The sequence below is a fragment of the Haliotis cracherodii genome, unplaced genomic scaffold, assembly GCF_022045235.1.
Source record: "Haliotis cracherodii isolate W230 unplaced genomic scaffold, xgHalCrac1.p SCAF_17, whole genome shotgun sequence".
Taxonomy (NCBI): domain Eukaryota; kingdom Metazoa; phylum Mollusca; class Gastropoda; order Lepetellida; family Haliotidae; genus Haliotis; species Haliotis cracherodii.
In genome coordinates this window covers 10177199-10192123 of record NW_027266272.1, presented here as the reverse complement: position 1 = coordinate 10192123, position 14925 = coordinate 10177199, and the positions used below count along the sequence as shown (strand labels likewise).

Sequence of the window (14925 nt, the reverse complement as noted above, 5' to 3'; positions counted from 1 at the left end):
GAAGTGTTAAACGTCTGAGACCTACATCACTTCGGTATTTTCCTCCCACATTGAGCTGACACGCCGTGATATAACTGCAATACTGTTAAAAACTCGTACATAGCACACTTCGAACATACTCGATTATTATTACATCATATACATCCCACAGTTAACACAATACCCGCACGTACCACACTTGAAAATACTTGTACATGTACATACCACACTTGACAATACTCGTATATCACACATTTGAAAATACTCGTACATACCACACTTGAAAATTCTCGTACATCCCACACTTGAAAATTCTCGTACCTACCTCACTTGAAAATACTCGTACATCCCACGCTTGAAAATACTTGTACATACCACACTTGAAAATACTCGTAAATCACACACTTGAAAGTACTCGTACATACCACATTTGAAAATACTCGTACATACCACACTTGAAAATTCTCGTACATACCACACTTGAAAATACTCGTACATACCACACTTGAAAATACTCTTTCATCCGACACTTGAAAATACTCTTTCATCCCACACTTGAAAATTCTCGTACATACCACACTTGAAAATACTCGTACATATCACACTTGAAAACTCTCGTAGATCCCACACTTGAAAATTCTTGTACATCCCACACTTGAAAATCCTCGTACATCCCACACTTAAAAATTCTTGTACATACCACACTTGAAAATTCTCGTACATACCACACTTTAAAATACTCGTAATTATAAATATCATACTTGAAAATTAATCGTACATCGTACATTAAAAAATGAATTTAACATCCCGTATTTATGAAATGACCATGTGTTTACCGTCCACCTTTGCACATTATCATGTATAAATTCATATCTGACATAAATTGCATTTAGCAGAACTAGTCAAAGCTGTCAAAGCCTTGTGCCCAAGCATATTATTCACGGCACCACGTGACACTCGAATGTAATATAATCTACGGCTAAGACGATTTGCGGAAGTCGTGAATTTGTTTTGAAGGGTGACAACTGCAAATTGCATGAAGAACCGAAACATAAGGTGAGAACCCTTGGATTACCTCCCTTGTTCCTGTTAGCTGCTGTAGAGGGTTCAAATTGGGTTCAGTAAATCTCTAACATAAACAATACATATTCCTGTTTTTGAACAGTCAATTTCAGGTTTGCTTTCAAATACACAATATTCCCCGGATGAAACAATACATTTCAATCATCATTATAATGTCTGATTTCAATTTCTTTTTAAAAAAAAATGATTTCAAATATATTTATTTTCATACTACGCGGCAATACTCTGTAAGCAGCAACAGGTGAACAAGGTATATATTGAAATTTATAATGAATGGGAGTGTGAGTTGAAATCTGACTGGTTGAATACTTTTTTGATAAGCTACACGTTTTCTTAATCCCGAATTTGAAAAACACGTGTCATTCGGCTTGGCGAAATTGATACCACATTAATCAACATTAACTTTTTTCAGAATTTTGTTACAATAATTTCGCTGAATTCTTTTTACAAATCCTGCTAACCAGACGGATTCAGTAATTACCGAATTGTGTTATTTTGTTGTGGCATCTAATCTTTCCCTCAAGTATTCCGCCTCACAACTGTAAGAGTTCACGTAGAGAGAGGGTGAAAACGTTGGTGTTTAACATTGTCGACGAACGCCGTCGGTTCCAATTGAAATTTCCGGGCATCGAATACTCAATAACACCCAAATCTGAAAACAGAGAACGTATATCTCCTAACTGTACGCATAACCTTGTCTAATGTGCGGGTCAAGCCTTTGAACAGGGACACTGTGTATCTGTAACTTAAGCACTTTCTGACATGACCCTACTAATTGTAAACGAGTGTAGTTTAAAAGTCACCCCTTTGAAGTAACTAACATAATGCACATACACTGGGTTGTGACTAGTCTTATTGAATATAAGGGCAATATGTTTCATTTCAGGTGAAGGCGCAGCAGAAAAAATGTTCTCATTAGAAGGTATTATCAAGACATTTTCACCCTAATTGGCTGACCATTTGATATTCTAGGACGAAAATAGAGTTCCTGAAAATAATTGAAACAAATCTCCTCTGAAACATGATCTAAGTGGGCCTAATGGAATATTTAACTCATGTATGTCCTAAAGCGATAAAAAAATGTGTCATAAACAAAAATTCAGGCCACCCTTCCCCCACCTCCGAAATAACCTTAACGAATATAATGGTTAATCTCAAATAGGCTGCTTCTAGCATTGCTATCATCCATATAGTTGGGTAATCATTTCCTTGTAAATGACATCTTTGTGGAATATAATGTGACAGTGGGTGGCTCTTATCAATCATTATAAATGAAATTAATGCGAGGAAATTTCAAGACAATTTCGTTAGGAATTACAATAAGTCATTGTTATTACAGATGTAATGAAAATGGCAAAGATGGCAGGAGTGGCAGGCCCTTTGAAAGGTAAGCACTTTATGACCATGTGCAGTAGACCTGCGAAAAATCAAACGAAAACATTCTAATGGTACAAGGACGAAGGTGGGTTATGGCGTTCCGGCAGTTAAAGGCACAGCAATTTCTCATGCAGAGTTCGCAATCATGTCAAGATTCGCTTGTCGTGGGTTTGTAGGATAATGATTCCTCGTACAACATAACATGCTCGTTGGTTTATCCAAAGTGGTAACATTCTAGGCTTGCTTTCGCTGTAAGTGTTCCGTCCACATTCAGCTGACAAGCAGTGATGTAACTAAATACTGCACAAAGTGACAATAAATCTTACTAACTCAAATGTGCTAATGAACAATTTTTAAACAAAAAATTATCATCCTTATGGCAAACCTTGACACCCTGAAGCAGTTTCTGTTACACCGTGTGAAATCGTTTACATTACGGACCCGTAAAGATTCCGGGGTAGAATACATGTAGGTCTTCAGCAACCCATAATTGCCGTAAAAGGTGACTATGCTTGTCGGAAGAGGCGACTAACGGGAACGGGGAGTCAGGCTCGCGGACTTGGTTGATGCATGTCATCGATCTCAATTGCGTAGGTCGATGCTCTTGATATTAATCACTGGATTGTCTGGTCCATTACTCGATTATTTAGAGACCGCCGTCAAATAGCTGGAATATTGCTGAGTACGGCATTAAACAACCAACCAACCAACCAACCAACCTACTGATAAGATTTAATTATATTTCATCTTCCAGATGTTCTGAAGAAGACTCTGAGTACCGAAACACCAGTGGCAATGACAACTACAGTCACTCCAGTGTTGGTTACAGAGGTAACACGACCATCGTTGGTATCTACAAGAAGACGAACACGAATGAGAATCACGTCTACCGAACCATATCAATCGCGTAGACCTAGAAATGGCCATGATCCTAGGCGAACGCCAAACTTGCCTTCTACAAGACAAACACCTACTTGGGTTCCTAAGATAATGTCTAAGGCATCTGACAGATTAAGGCGTAGGCGTCCGAGAAGGCAAATGGTGACGGGATCAACAGAAGAACCTCTGACCACAAAGATATATTCAAGAGAAACATCAACTCACTATCCAATAACTGAAATAACGCTCTCAGAAACTATCTTGCCGACTCCTGAAAATATTGTGACAGAAATGACCACCATGGATAAAGCCCGAATTGCAGAGAAAAGACTTGATAACACGTTTAATAGCATTCAACAGTTTTTAACTAAAAACCTGAACTCTCTTTTGTCGTCCTCCAGACTATCGCACAGTGAAGCAGATGAACAGGTGAAACCGTGGTCATTATCAGAATCAACAGGCCAAGTTCCTGTCACTGAACCTACAACGGTAGCCACTACCATCAGTAGAAGTACAAGTACACCTTTGCCAGAGACAAGTACTACACGTATTACAATGGTTGAGAAAGATGCAGCCAGAGCATCTGTCAAGGCATTCCCTCCAGCCACCATTGTATCCGTGGAACCAACATCAAATCTTGTAATAGATCAAACCACGATTACAAAAATACAGCAAGCTAACGGTAGCCCAAATCTAGATGATATATTTGGCTCAATGCGGCAGGATTTAACCATGGCAGATTTCCTTAACCTTCTCACAACAAATTATAACATACCGATAGAGGAAGCAAGAAAACTTATTCCCGTTGCAACTTCCGAAAAAAGTATTTCAAAATTCACAACACAAAAAGTTGCTACGTTCATAAATACTGATAAACCCTCAACATCTACTGCAACGGTGACCACTACAACGCCTACTACCATTTCTCAAACTTCAACCACAACATTTATAACTACATCTACAGCAGTTACAACTTCAATGAAACCAATTACCGCACCACCAGTAACTGTGACAACAAACACTACTTCAACTATGGGACTACCGACTTCAACACATGTATTTGAAAGAGCTGTTAAGAAAACAAATGACATTAACATAAAAACTGGATCCCTTACAAGGGCTCCTAAAAATACACCGTCTCCTTTTTTACCAAGGATGTCTTTGCTTTCAAAATATTCACACAAAAAAATAAGCTCGAAAAATCGACCTTTCAAAAATCCCCCGTCCAGAGATAAGCTGCTACGAATGTTAAGGGAAAGTAATAAGAAAAGAGTAAAACTGTTGAGTACGTATCGAAAGATGGGGTATCACCGTGTCGAACATCACAGAAAAAACACAACCCCTGTCCCCAGTGTGGGTAGAATAGATGAAGCCATAAATCCAATGACCACAACTCCATCAAACAGTGACATGACAAGCCAGGTAATTTCAAAGCCTAATGTTGGATTAACCCAGGCAAGCACGAGGATTCCATTTACAAAAACATCAGCTGCACTTGATATCAATACTCTAAAAACCAAAAGTGCTGATTCTTTGTCTGTCAATGATCTGCTGCTCCTGCTACAAATGAAGATAAACAAGGTCACACCTACTACGACAAAAGTAGCTACACAAGGCATATCAACGACAACGGTAGCTCCTATACTTGATCTTCAGCAAAAGAAATTTCTTACCAACTCGACTAGCAAGTTCCAAAAAGAACCTATAGAAATACAAGAGATAGCCACAACAATGAATGAAACACCGACAACTGAAACACCAGTTGTTAAAACGAGAATTCATAAAATCAAATCAAAGGTCAACGTATTCAATCGTGATGTTTTTGCTAAGTTAAAACATATGGCAAGGGCAAGAACGAAGAAAGGAAAGAATAAAGTCCCAACTACTGTCACTCCCAGAACAACAACCACTACAGCAACTTCTCCGACTACGACAGTTCCCCCGACAACGCAGTTGCCTAGGATTCTGTCTGTCCTCATAAGACCACAGAAGCGAAGAATGCCAAAACGTGTCAAACAAAGGAAGTTCCTGTTGACCACGACTCAGACACCAACAACTCAGATTGTACCTATCCAAGACACACCTAAACACAAGAGTAAAAACAAACTTAATATGAGTAATTTTATGAGTTCTTTGCAAGAAAATATTCATGGTCTCAACTCAAGTAAAAACTTAGATGTTTTTGAAAGGAAATTGGAACACATTCTTGCCACTTCCCGCAGACTCCGAGGAGGTAGCCCTGGAACTGTTCACGGTGGGATTAATGTTAAAATTAATATGAGGAAAAATGTGAAAAATTCTCCTAGGATGCAGATAGGAAATAATAAATCTAAGAAAACGCTTGACCCACGACTACAAGTAGCAGTCACAACAATTACAACAACTAAAACACCCAGGCAACGACCTACAACAACATATTCTCCGTTAAGCCTAGACACTGGTAATAATATGCAACCGACATACCAAGATATTATAACTATGGGACAAACAAATATAACAGCCCTTATCAAGTCTATAATACGTACGTCCAAGGAACAAAAATCAAACTACGCTAATCACGAACGACCAATTCCTGACACAATTGTGCCTGCACATGTTGAACCTGTTCAAATGCTAGAACTGTCAACTCCCAAGACAATTCATCTGAGTGACATTCAGATATCTTTCAAAACCAAAATACCCAAAGAAGAAAGGTTAGGAGGTGTATTTCCAAGTGAAGCAGCAGCAAATGGTCTACAAGACACTAAACAGTCTGCAGTTCATGTTCATGGTGGCATTGATATCCAAACATATGAAGTTGGAGAATCGGACGTGATGTCTGAACCAGAAGCTGAACCAGAGCCGGAGGCGGAAGCGGAACCAGAACCGGAACCGGAAATTCTCAGCGCAGGAGAAAATATCCCTAATAATGGTCATGCCGTTGCAGAGTTCCTAGTACATCATAGAATACAGGATCAAGGGGGACGAGACATATATCAGAAACCAGATGTCATGGCAGAGCCTGAAATTCGGCCATCTTTAAGTTCATCGGATATCATTGACCATAACTCAAACAGAATGCTCACTGCTCACAAATACACACAAACGGAAATTCCACCAGTACAGAATTCTGGACATATTATACAGGACGTGCACATTCCAGAGGGGGTCTCTGAACCAACAGTGTATGGTGAGCCTTCACATGGACATACAAGAACCATATCTTTGAGAAATATGCAGAGGAACAACATGCTCCAGACACGTGTAATTCCTGCAAACTCCTCACCCGGAAGAAGAGCTAAGGGAGGCTATAGAGTTTCCCACGATAGCATAGGGCAAGGAGCTTCAGCACGAGGACCACGAGTCTCCAGCCCAAGATCGATGACCTCAATCTTTAGCAGCCAACCTGGCATTCCGACGACAGAAAACAGGCGCAGAGATCCCAGCGTTGAAGAGGGTGCAGCCACAGATGACAGCACGAATAGCAACTCAAAGTCAAACGGGACATCATTTGAAACTAAAAGATCCCATTTATCTTCGAGTCAACTGTATCCTGGAGGTCATTATTCAAGGCATCCCTCACAAGAACCTTCATCTCCCTATATCGACATAGGCAGACCTTCCGGGATAGAACATAATTTCCAGACAGTTGGGCGAACGAGAGCGAGCATTAGGCGACGTGAAGGAAGGATCAGTAATGTTCCATCACATAACCATGGTAACGAACCGTTTCCTGACGTTTATGGAGGGATGCTGAGGCAGCATGATCCTCATGCTGGCATCGCAACTGGTTCTGAAAGCCATCGTGCGTATAGCATGGGCCAGGCTAATAGACACACGCCCCCCGCTGACCAGCTTACCATAGGCCAGTCGAGTAAGTAAACTCTTTCTTACACTTTATCCCCCAGCTGCCCAACTGACCTTGTCGTGCATATGAACACAGCTGAAATTCTTCATTAATCTGTTTTGATCAAGTCAATAATTATTCTGTCTTCACCAGGTACTGATACCATTGTATACATGTATTTGTGCATATTATATATTTTCATAGTGAATACGTCTAACGCGCCACATATCGCTGTGACTTGTACCTCTTAATCGTGCAGTCAGCAATATACCCGTGTCGTGGGTTTCACTAAAAAACAAAACAAAGTAGAGACAATTTATGGATAACAACTTTGATACTGTAAAGGCGACGTTTCGGTATATATCCTTATACCGTTGTTAAGCAGTTTTGCTTGACAATGGTTTAAGGATCTACACCGAAACGTCGCTTTAACAGTATTAAAGAAGTTTGTATCCATAAATTGTCTCTACTTTGCCATCCGTCAACTTCTAAGTAATGCCTGTCAACCAATTCAAAAAGGTAAAAGTCCGAGACTTGCATCACTTCAGGCCTTCTTGCCAGATTAAGCTGACAAGCCGTGATATGGCTGCAATACGGTTGACAATGGCGTTTAACCAAACGCACTCGTTCAATCGTAGTGAAACGTATTCATGCTAAGAATAATACAAATATTTCAACTCCAGATGTGCGTCCTGTGCAAAACCGTGCTGGCTTCAAGGCAAACGAAATGCATCCACCCGACACACACTCCAGAAGACAACCTGTCCTACAGTCTGCCAATCCTCGCGCCTCCAAACTGCAACAGTATCAACAGGAAACACTGGCATCATCCAACTCCAATCCACGAAATAGGCAATCCTCGAACCGGAGATACACAAACAATGATTTCCAGAAGGCACAAGTGCAAACTGTTTACGACCCAGAATCGGAGACATACATCACTAAACCTATTGTGACCAATAGTCAAAGTGGGCGTCATCAGCATGCTGATAATCATTACCAAAGGAACCAGCAGCAACAACACCTTCTTCAGCAACAACAACAGCATCAACAGCAGCAGCAGCAGCAGCAACAACAACAATACATGCGGCAACAGCAAATGGCAATGCAGGAAGCCTATAACCAGGAACAAAAGCAAAACATGAATGTTGGCGGTCACCATGCTTCACCTGTCAACGAAGGGAGACAGAACATCGACCCATATTACCAAAACCAGCAACATTTGGGTAATGCTTTCCTAATACATTTTCCCTAATTAGTTACCATTTTCTTTCACCTCTGGGAAGTCCGGGTTCGACTTTGTCTCCAGGAACCATTTTCCCCGTAAGAAGCGACTTAATTGATCGAAGTCAACTCATGCAATGACATTTACATAATGTGTGATGGTTTTTGAAAATAATGTGTGTGGTGGTTCACTGGTTCTTACAATTAACAATTACAGTATGTATGATGCTATTACTTTAAAGCTGTATGGCGTGGCAGGGGGGGGGGGGGGGGGGGGGGACATGCAAACCTTTTCGCGAACACCTGGTGTCATCACTAATGGATAGTGAATCATGAACATATCATCATGATATTGTCAGAATCGTACAATGGATTCTGCTTTTAGAAGAGAATTCTTATGATTGTGGTAATACTTGCTAACAATACACGGGGTTGTACTAATATTAACGTTTTCGTGATTACATTTTTTGTGTCACTTGTATTAAATGGTCTGAAGTGATGATGCTTGATATTATTGTATCAATGTTCATGTTTCTATATTTAATATTGGCATGGGTGCTTGGAATCTATTGTGGGCGAGATATGTACTGTGTTGGCAATAACTCTACGTTTCTTCTCTCCGCAGCCCCGTCTCAGCACTACCCGCAGGAGGCTCCATACCAAGGAATGACCCAAGGACGCACCCCGGGGGATGTCATGATGCTTATGCAGATCATTTGACAAGTTTTATTTGACAAACCTGGAAGATATAAGATTGCATTATGATATCCATCCTTATAACTTTCTAAACGTTATGCATGCAGTTTCCAAAGTTGGAAACGTTGGTCCAACCATTAGGAAAATGACTTTGGTTTACACTATATTTTTGTACAACTGCACACACACACAGACACACACAGACACACACACACACACACACACACACAGACACACCTGCAAGTTGCAAGGTGATGTATGGTGACTGCTTCATCATTCAAACGTTTAAGGAGATGACGTTGTGTACTGTGTGAACCTGTTCCTCAATTTGTGACGTCATACAAATGCATCATGTCACTGCTGGTGAAAGAGTATGCGTATCATATGCATAAGAAAAAACAACAACAACATCATCATCAACAACAACAACCAATAAATAACAATTTCAAATCTGTTGAACCTGATTGAAGAAATATTAGGATATGAAATTCGTGTTACGTTTTTCCGATATGTACTCTGGAAAAAAAGAAACGCAAAAGTGATTTTAGACGTATAGTCATATCATAATTAATCAACTGATGGTAATCGTTGAAAATTGGCACACATCATTGTCATTGACACAGGTTCCATATGACACACATGGAACAGTAGATTTTCAAGATGAGGTCATCTGTTCTCAATATCTTGTATGGCCATCATTAGAGTCCAGAACTGACTGGTATCGTCGTCCTATGGAAGCAATTAGATCCCTAATCGTGGCCCGGGTAATGTTCACTCACTCAGTCTGCAGTCCTTGTGCCAGCTGTCGGAGGTTCTGTCGTTGTTGCTGACGTGCTCGCAGTCGGTGATCCAGTACATCCCATAACTGTTCGACTAGGTTTCATTCTTGAGACCTAGAGGGTCATGGCAGAACCTGGATGTTGTGATTCCTGAAAAAGGCTGTTGTCAGCATTGTCGTGTGAGGTCGGGTGTTGTCTTGTTGGGAAATTACGTCTCTCATTGCATGATGGGACTAAAGAATGTCTCCTTGTGACGTTGTGCTGTTGAATTCCCCGGAACATGCACCAAGTCTGTTCTATCAGTGTAGGAGATTTTCGCCCACATCATCACACTACCACCACCAAATCTGTCCACTTCCTGTATGCAGTTTCGTGCATAACGTAAGTCCACCATCCGCACGACGAAGCATAAAACATGAAACTACACTTGTCTCCATCGCAGTTGTGGCAATACCCTGTGTCCTTGACACCATTGACGTCGTAGCCGACGATGCAAGTCCGACAGAAAGACACCTCGAAATGGGCCTCAAGCGCGAATACCTTCAGCGCGTTCCTCACTGTGCGGAGGCGTTGTTGGTTGGGTTTCCGGCAGTCGTGGCAGGTTTTCGCTGTTCACTTTCTGCAGTGCTTTATTCTTTCAACACAAATCACTCCCAATCCATGCAGAAATGACCAATTCAATTTTGGTATGAAGTTTGCATGGATTTTGGCAACACTCAGATATTGACTACTTTGTGTTTCTTTTTTGCAGAGTATATAGCAATAGCAAACAGTGCATGCTGATATATTTAAAGGCGCACATATACGTATGAACGTTTATATGTAAATATATGTCAACTGATATAAAGGGAGGGTACGATCTACAGCGTCTTTTTTTAAATTTTTATTTTAAAATATTGCTTTGTTTGTTACGTTACACATATATAAAAAAACATGACAATCGGAATTCTTTTTAGGTCTTAGCCTCTTCTTGAGTTTCCTGATCTTTCTGTCTGCCAGCATAGAGGTTTCCTGTGTGTAACAGCAACACATCATCAATGCGGTATTTAGGGTCAAGCACTTTGACAATGTAACGTTATAAATGCAATTTATGTTCAGCAATGATTAGCTAACGAGGGCTACATGTTTTTTTCTTATGCAAATCCACATGTTCCCGTGGTTTTTTTTCAAGTGAACAATTGACTTGCCTTTGCATTTGTTTGTGACGTGTGTCACAGTGGGTCAGGATACGCTCAACTTTCAGCATTACATGTTTCTGATGTATTCGGATTCGGACACAAATTTAGCAGAGAATTCTTATGATTATGAAAATTGTTTTGTCGCTATTATTTATTTAACGAATCGCCCACAATGGAATTTCTTCCCTCGATCGGCTGTCGCGTGCAAATGTCTCTTCAATGCAGGGCGGGCAAATGGAATCCAGAAACATCAACAGAAACGTCAGCATAACCTTACTTTGGCATTGTTTTCGTCTAGATATTCAGCTATGATATGTTCGTGATCAGCGTGAAACCTTCCTTGTAATTAAAAATGTTTTGTAACATTTTGTGGACAATTTCAAGGAAATGGCCAATTGTTTTTGTCTCACGTCATTTTCAATGAAACATTCATTGATGATATGGCCTGAGTAATTCTAGATGAAAACGTTTTGACAATCTTCGTGAAAAGGGAATTCTTAGTTTTGATCAGGTAATTTATTTCATTTAACAATTCGACCGTAACAAGGATACGATATTGCAGAGATAAAACTAATTTTGTTCGGACTGATCTAGGTTATAATGAATAGCAACTATTTTGTTTTTTTTATCGTTTTTCATTTTATTAAATTTTTAAATAAGAAGCTTGATAAAACAATGTGGTACAGAGAACGTACCATTACTAGATTACGCAGTGAATTCACGCACGGAATTGACATTTTTCACTTTTGTGTAACCTGTTCATTTAAAAATGTTCCGACAAGAACCACTTCGAATGGCATAAGATGTACCACGGTATAGAATTTGGCTTCTGTGAATAATCCTCAGGATAACGACAATGACAGCCAACTTGAACGTCGGCATCGTCACGCGTCACCGGTGAGGTCAACCGTTGTTTACGTGTCAAGCTGTTCACTCACTACGCTTGACTGATAGTCTTACAAAATGGAAAATACGTCAACATTTTTACGTGTTCATCTGCCGACTAGCATCTTCAGCTCCTTTCCAATTTTAGTGACACTGTTAAGCATGAATTTATAAGGATTGTGATTATATATGTTTAGGTTACAAAGTAACAGAGCTAATCTTAAAGATTGATACCTTAATTTATACTCAATCACAAACATTTCTCAATCTAAGTTATTTCATGGGAGCTCTGTATGGTTGGTAGTAAATGTACTTATTTTGCTGGCAGAAAGACTGCCAAGGCAGTGATCATCCTCAGGGGTAGAAGGTAAGGAGCGTCAACTGGTTGACAAGTTAAGTACATGTATGTCAATTCTGTGTTGACCTAAAATATTGAACAATATCATAAATTGAGCAATAGATCATAAATCCAAATGTCAAAAATGATGAATGTCATCGTATCCCAATTGCATAGATCAATGCTCGTGACATCAATCACTGGATTGTTTGGTCAAGACTCGATTAGTTACAGATATAGCTGGAATATGGCTGAATACAGCGTCAAACAACAAACAAAGAAACCAACAAACAAACAATACCCGAACTCGTCAATTTCACCGAACTGGTAAATGATTCCAACAATCACTATTGGTTTTCCTCACATATCCTGTGGGGGCATGGGTGGCCAAGTCGTCTTAGGAGCAGATTCGTGATTCGCTCTTCAGGGTTGAGTCCCTTGGGCAAACCACAAACCTATGATTGTGGGTTCGAATACCAGTTCGCCCCGATTATGTTTCGAGGTTTGTCAGCACCATACCCGTGCTCGTGGGTTTCACCGAAGTGGTAAACGTCTGAGACCTGCATCACTTCGGGCGTTCCTCCCACATAAAGCTGACACGCCGCGATATAAATGTAATACTGTTAAAATCGGCGTTAACCCCAACTCACTCACTCACATATCCTGTAGACACGCAGTGCTATAACTGCAAAACTGTACAAAACGGTGTTAATCAAACTCACTTATTTCAGGAAGAAGACGCAGAAGAAACAGGAACAGGAACAGAAGCAGAGAAAGTCGCAACAATGATCGCAACGTCATCATAATCGTTCCCAATAACAGGAACCGCGGCACCAATCAGAATGCTGGAAATAACGCAGGAGGAATATTCGATTCAGCAGGTGGCGGTACCGGGCCAATTGTTCCCCCTGGGTTCGAAGGAGTTCCAAGAAGAGGTGGCCTTGGTGGCCCTCCCACTTCTCCTCCTAATCCCCCCTCGCCAGCCCCCGCCCCTACAAACAACTTGTTTGGTGGAAATTCTGGTCCCGGGAGTCCAGGTAGTCCAGGGAGTTCCGGGAGTTCCGGGAGTTCCGGGAGCATAGCTGATCTGTTTGGCTCATTATCAACTTCAAACAGTTCCCCGTTTGATAATCCAAATCAACCACCCACGAATAATATTGCAACTTTACTGGGGGGTTCTCCAAGTTTAGGCTTATCTGGTGGAGGACCACCTTCACCAGCATTGACCAGGCAAAACAATGGTCCGCCTCCGTTTGGTCCTGATCCACCTTCTCTTCCTCAAGGTGGTCCTCCTAGCGTCGCTCCGCGTTTTGATTTACTCCCCAGTGGCCCTGGTCCACTAAACCTACCCCTGGCCCCCGGGCCCCCGGGTGGAAATATGTTTGGACCCCCACCGCCGCCACAGCCTCCACAACAACCAGGGAACCCCTCAACAGGAAACAACCTTTTCGGTGGTCAACAACAGCAACAACAGCAGCAACAGTTCCAAGGAGGACCAAACCCTGTGCAGCAGCAACAACAGCAGCAGCAGCAACGACAGTTCCAAGGAGGACCAAACCCTGTGCAGCAGCAACAGCAGCAGCAGCAGCAACAACAAAGACCTGACTTCGTACAACAGCAAAGACAGCAGCAATTTCAGGGTGGGCCAAACTTTGGACAACAGCAACAACAACAGCAACGCTTCCAAGGTAGACCAGATTTTCCTCCACAGCAGCAACCGCAACAGCAAAGACCAAATAATATTCAACAGCAGCAACAACAACAGCAACAGCAAAGACCAAATAATATTCAACAGCAGCAGCAACAACAACAGTTTCAAGGATTCAACCAGGGTCAACAACAACAACAGCAGCAGCAACAGCAACAACAACAAGCACCACCCAATTTCCTACAAGGACTGACAAATGCACTAGGTGGCAGTCCAATTGCAATCTCTGCACCAGGATTGAATCCATCTAACGTATTGCAAGCACTCGTACCCGATCTGGGTATGTCAGTGCCAGGTCAGTCACCGTTTGGAGGTCCAGCTATTCCAGGTCTTCCTGGTCAACCTATTCCACCATCATCTCCAGGACAAAGCCAGTTTGCTGACTTAGCGGTTATGAATATCATGCAGCAACAACAACGCCAGAGTCGAATGATGGAGTCTTTACTGTTCAACAGCATGTGATGGGAGAACTTTTGTCATGGTATAGTTGCATCACTACAAGTGCGAGTTGACTTTCAAAATCACATTTTGCAGTTGCGCATATATTCATTCATGTGTGGGTTATATATTAATGGCGTGTGAAACGACTAAGGAAACCTAATAAATGTATTTTAATTAATATCTTTGCAGTATAATGCTCTTGTTTCATATTTGGGTGATGATGTACAGTATGCAATACACTCCGTATATCCCTATTTACTGGGAACTTTCAAACTCAAACCCCCGAACCCCTTACAGAAAATAAAAATAAATTAAATTAAAATAATTTTCTTTAGGAAAAACATCATGATTCTGAAATGACAAAGCAAGATATCCAGATATGGCTGGAGTTACTGCCCTTTAACTTTCAACACTGCATTGTCACGAAACTCATTGCAGAAATCTATCTTTATGCAAGATATTCCAATACAAATGTTTTCGGGTCGGCAGTGATGTTTGGTTGGTAAAAAATAACATTGTTTACAAGTTCCTCA

The 14925-nt window shown here is 41.0% G+C and overlaps 2 protein-coding genes across 2 annotated transcripts; both read left to right on the top strand.

Moving 5' to 3' along the window:
* Positions 1–1968: 1968 nt before the first annotated feature.
* On the top strand, positions 1969–9088 carry LOC139464804 (mucin-2-like). Its single transcript, XM_071246312.1, has 5 exons — positions 1969–1984; positions 2402–2449; positions 3194–7171; positions 7828–8370; positions 8994–9088. The coding sequence occupies exons 1-5, from the start codon at positions 1969–1971 to the stop codon at positions 9086–9088; spliced, it is 4680 nt and encodes a 1559-aa protein (XP_071102413.1).
* Positions 9089–11877: 2789 nt separating this feature from the next.
* LOC139465167 (neurogenic protein mastermind-like) lies at positions 11878–14413 on the top strand. Its single transcript, XM_071246856.1, has 3 exons — positions 11878–11918; positions 12235–12266; positions 12975–14413. Exons 1-3 carry the CDS (start codon positions 11878–11880, stop codon positions 14411–14413), a joined length of 1512 nt encoding a protein of 503 aa, XP_071102957.1.
* The last annotated feature ends 512 nt before the right edge of the window (positions 14414–14925 follow it).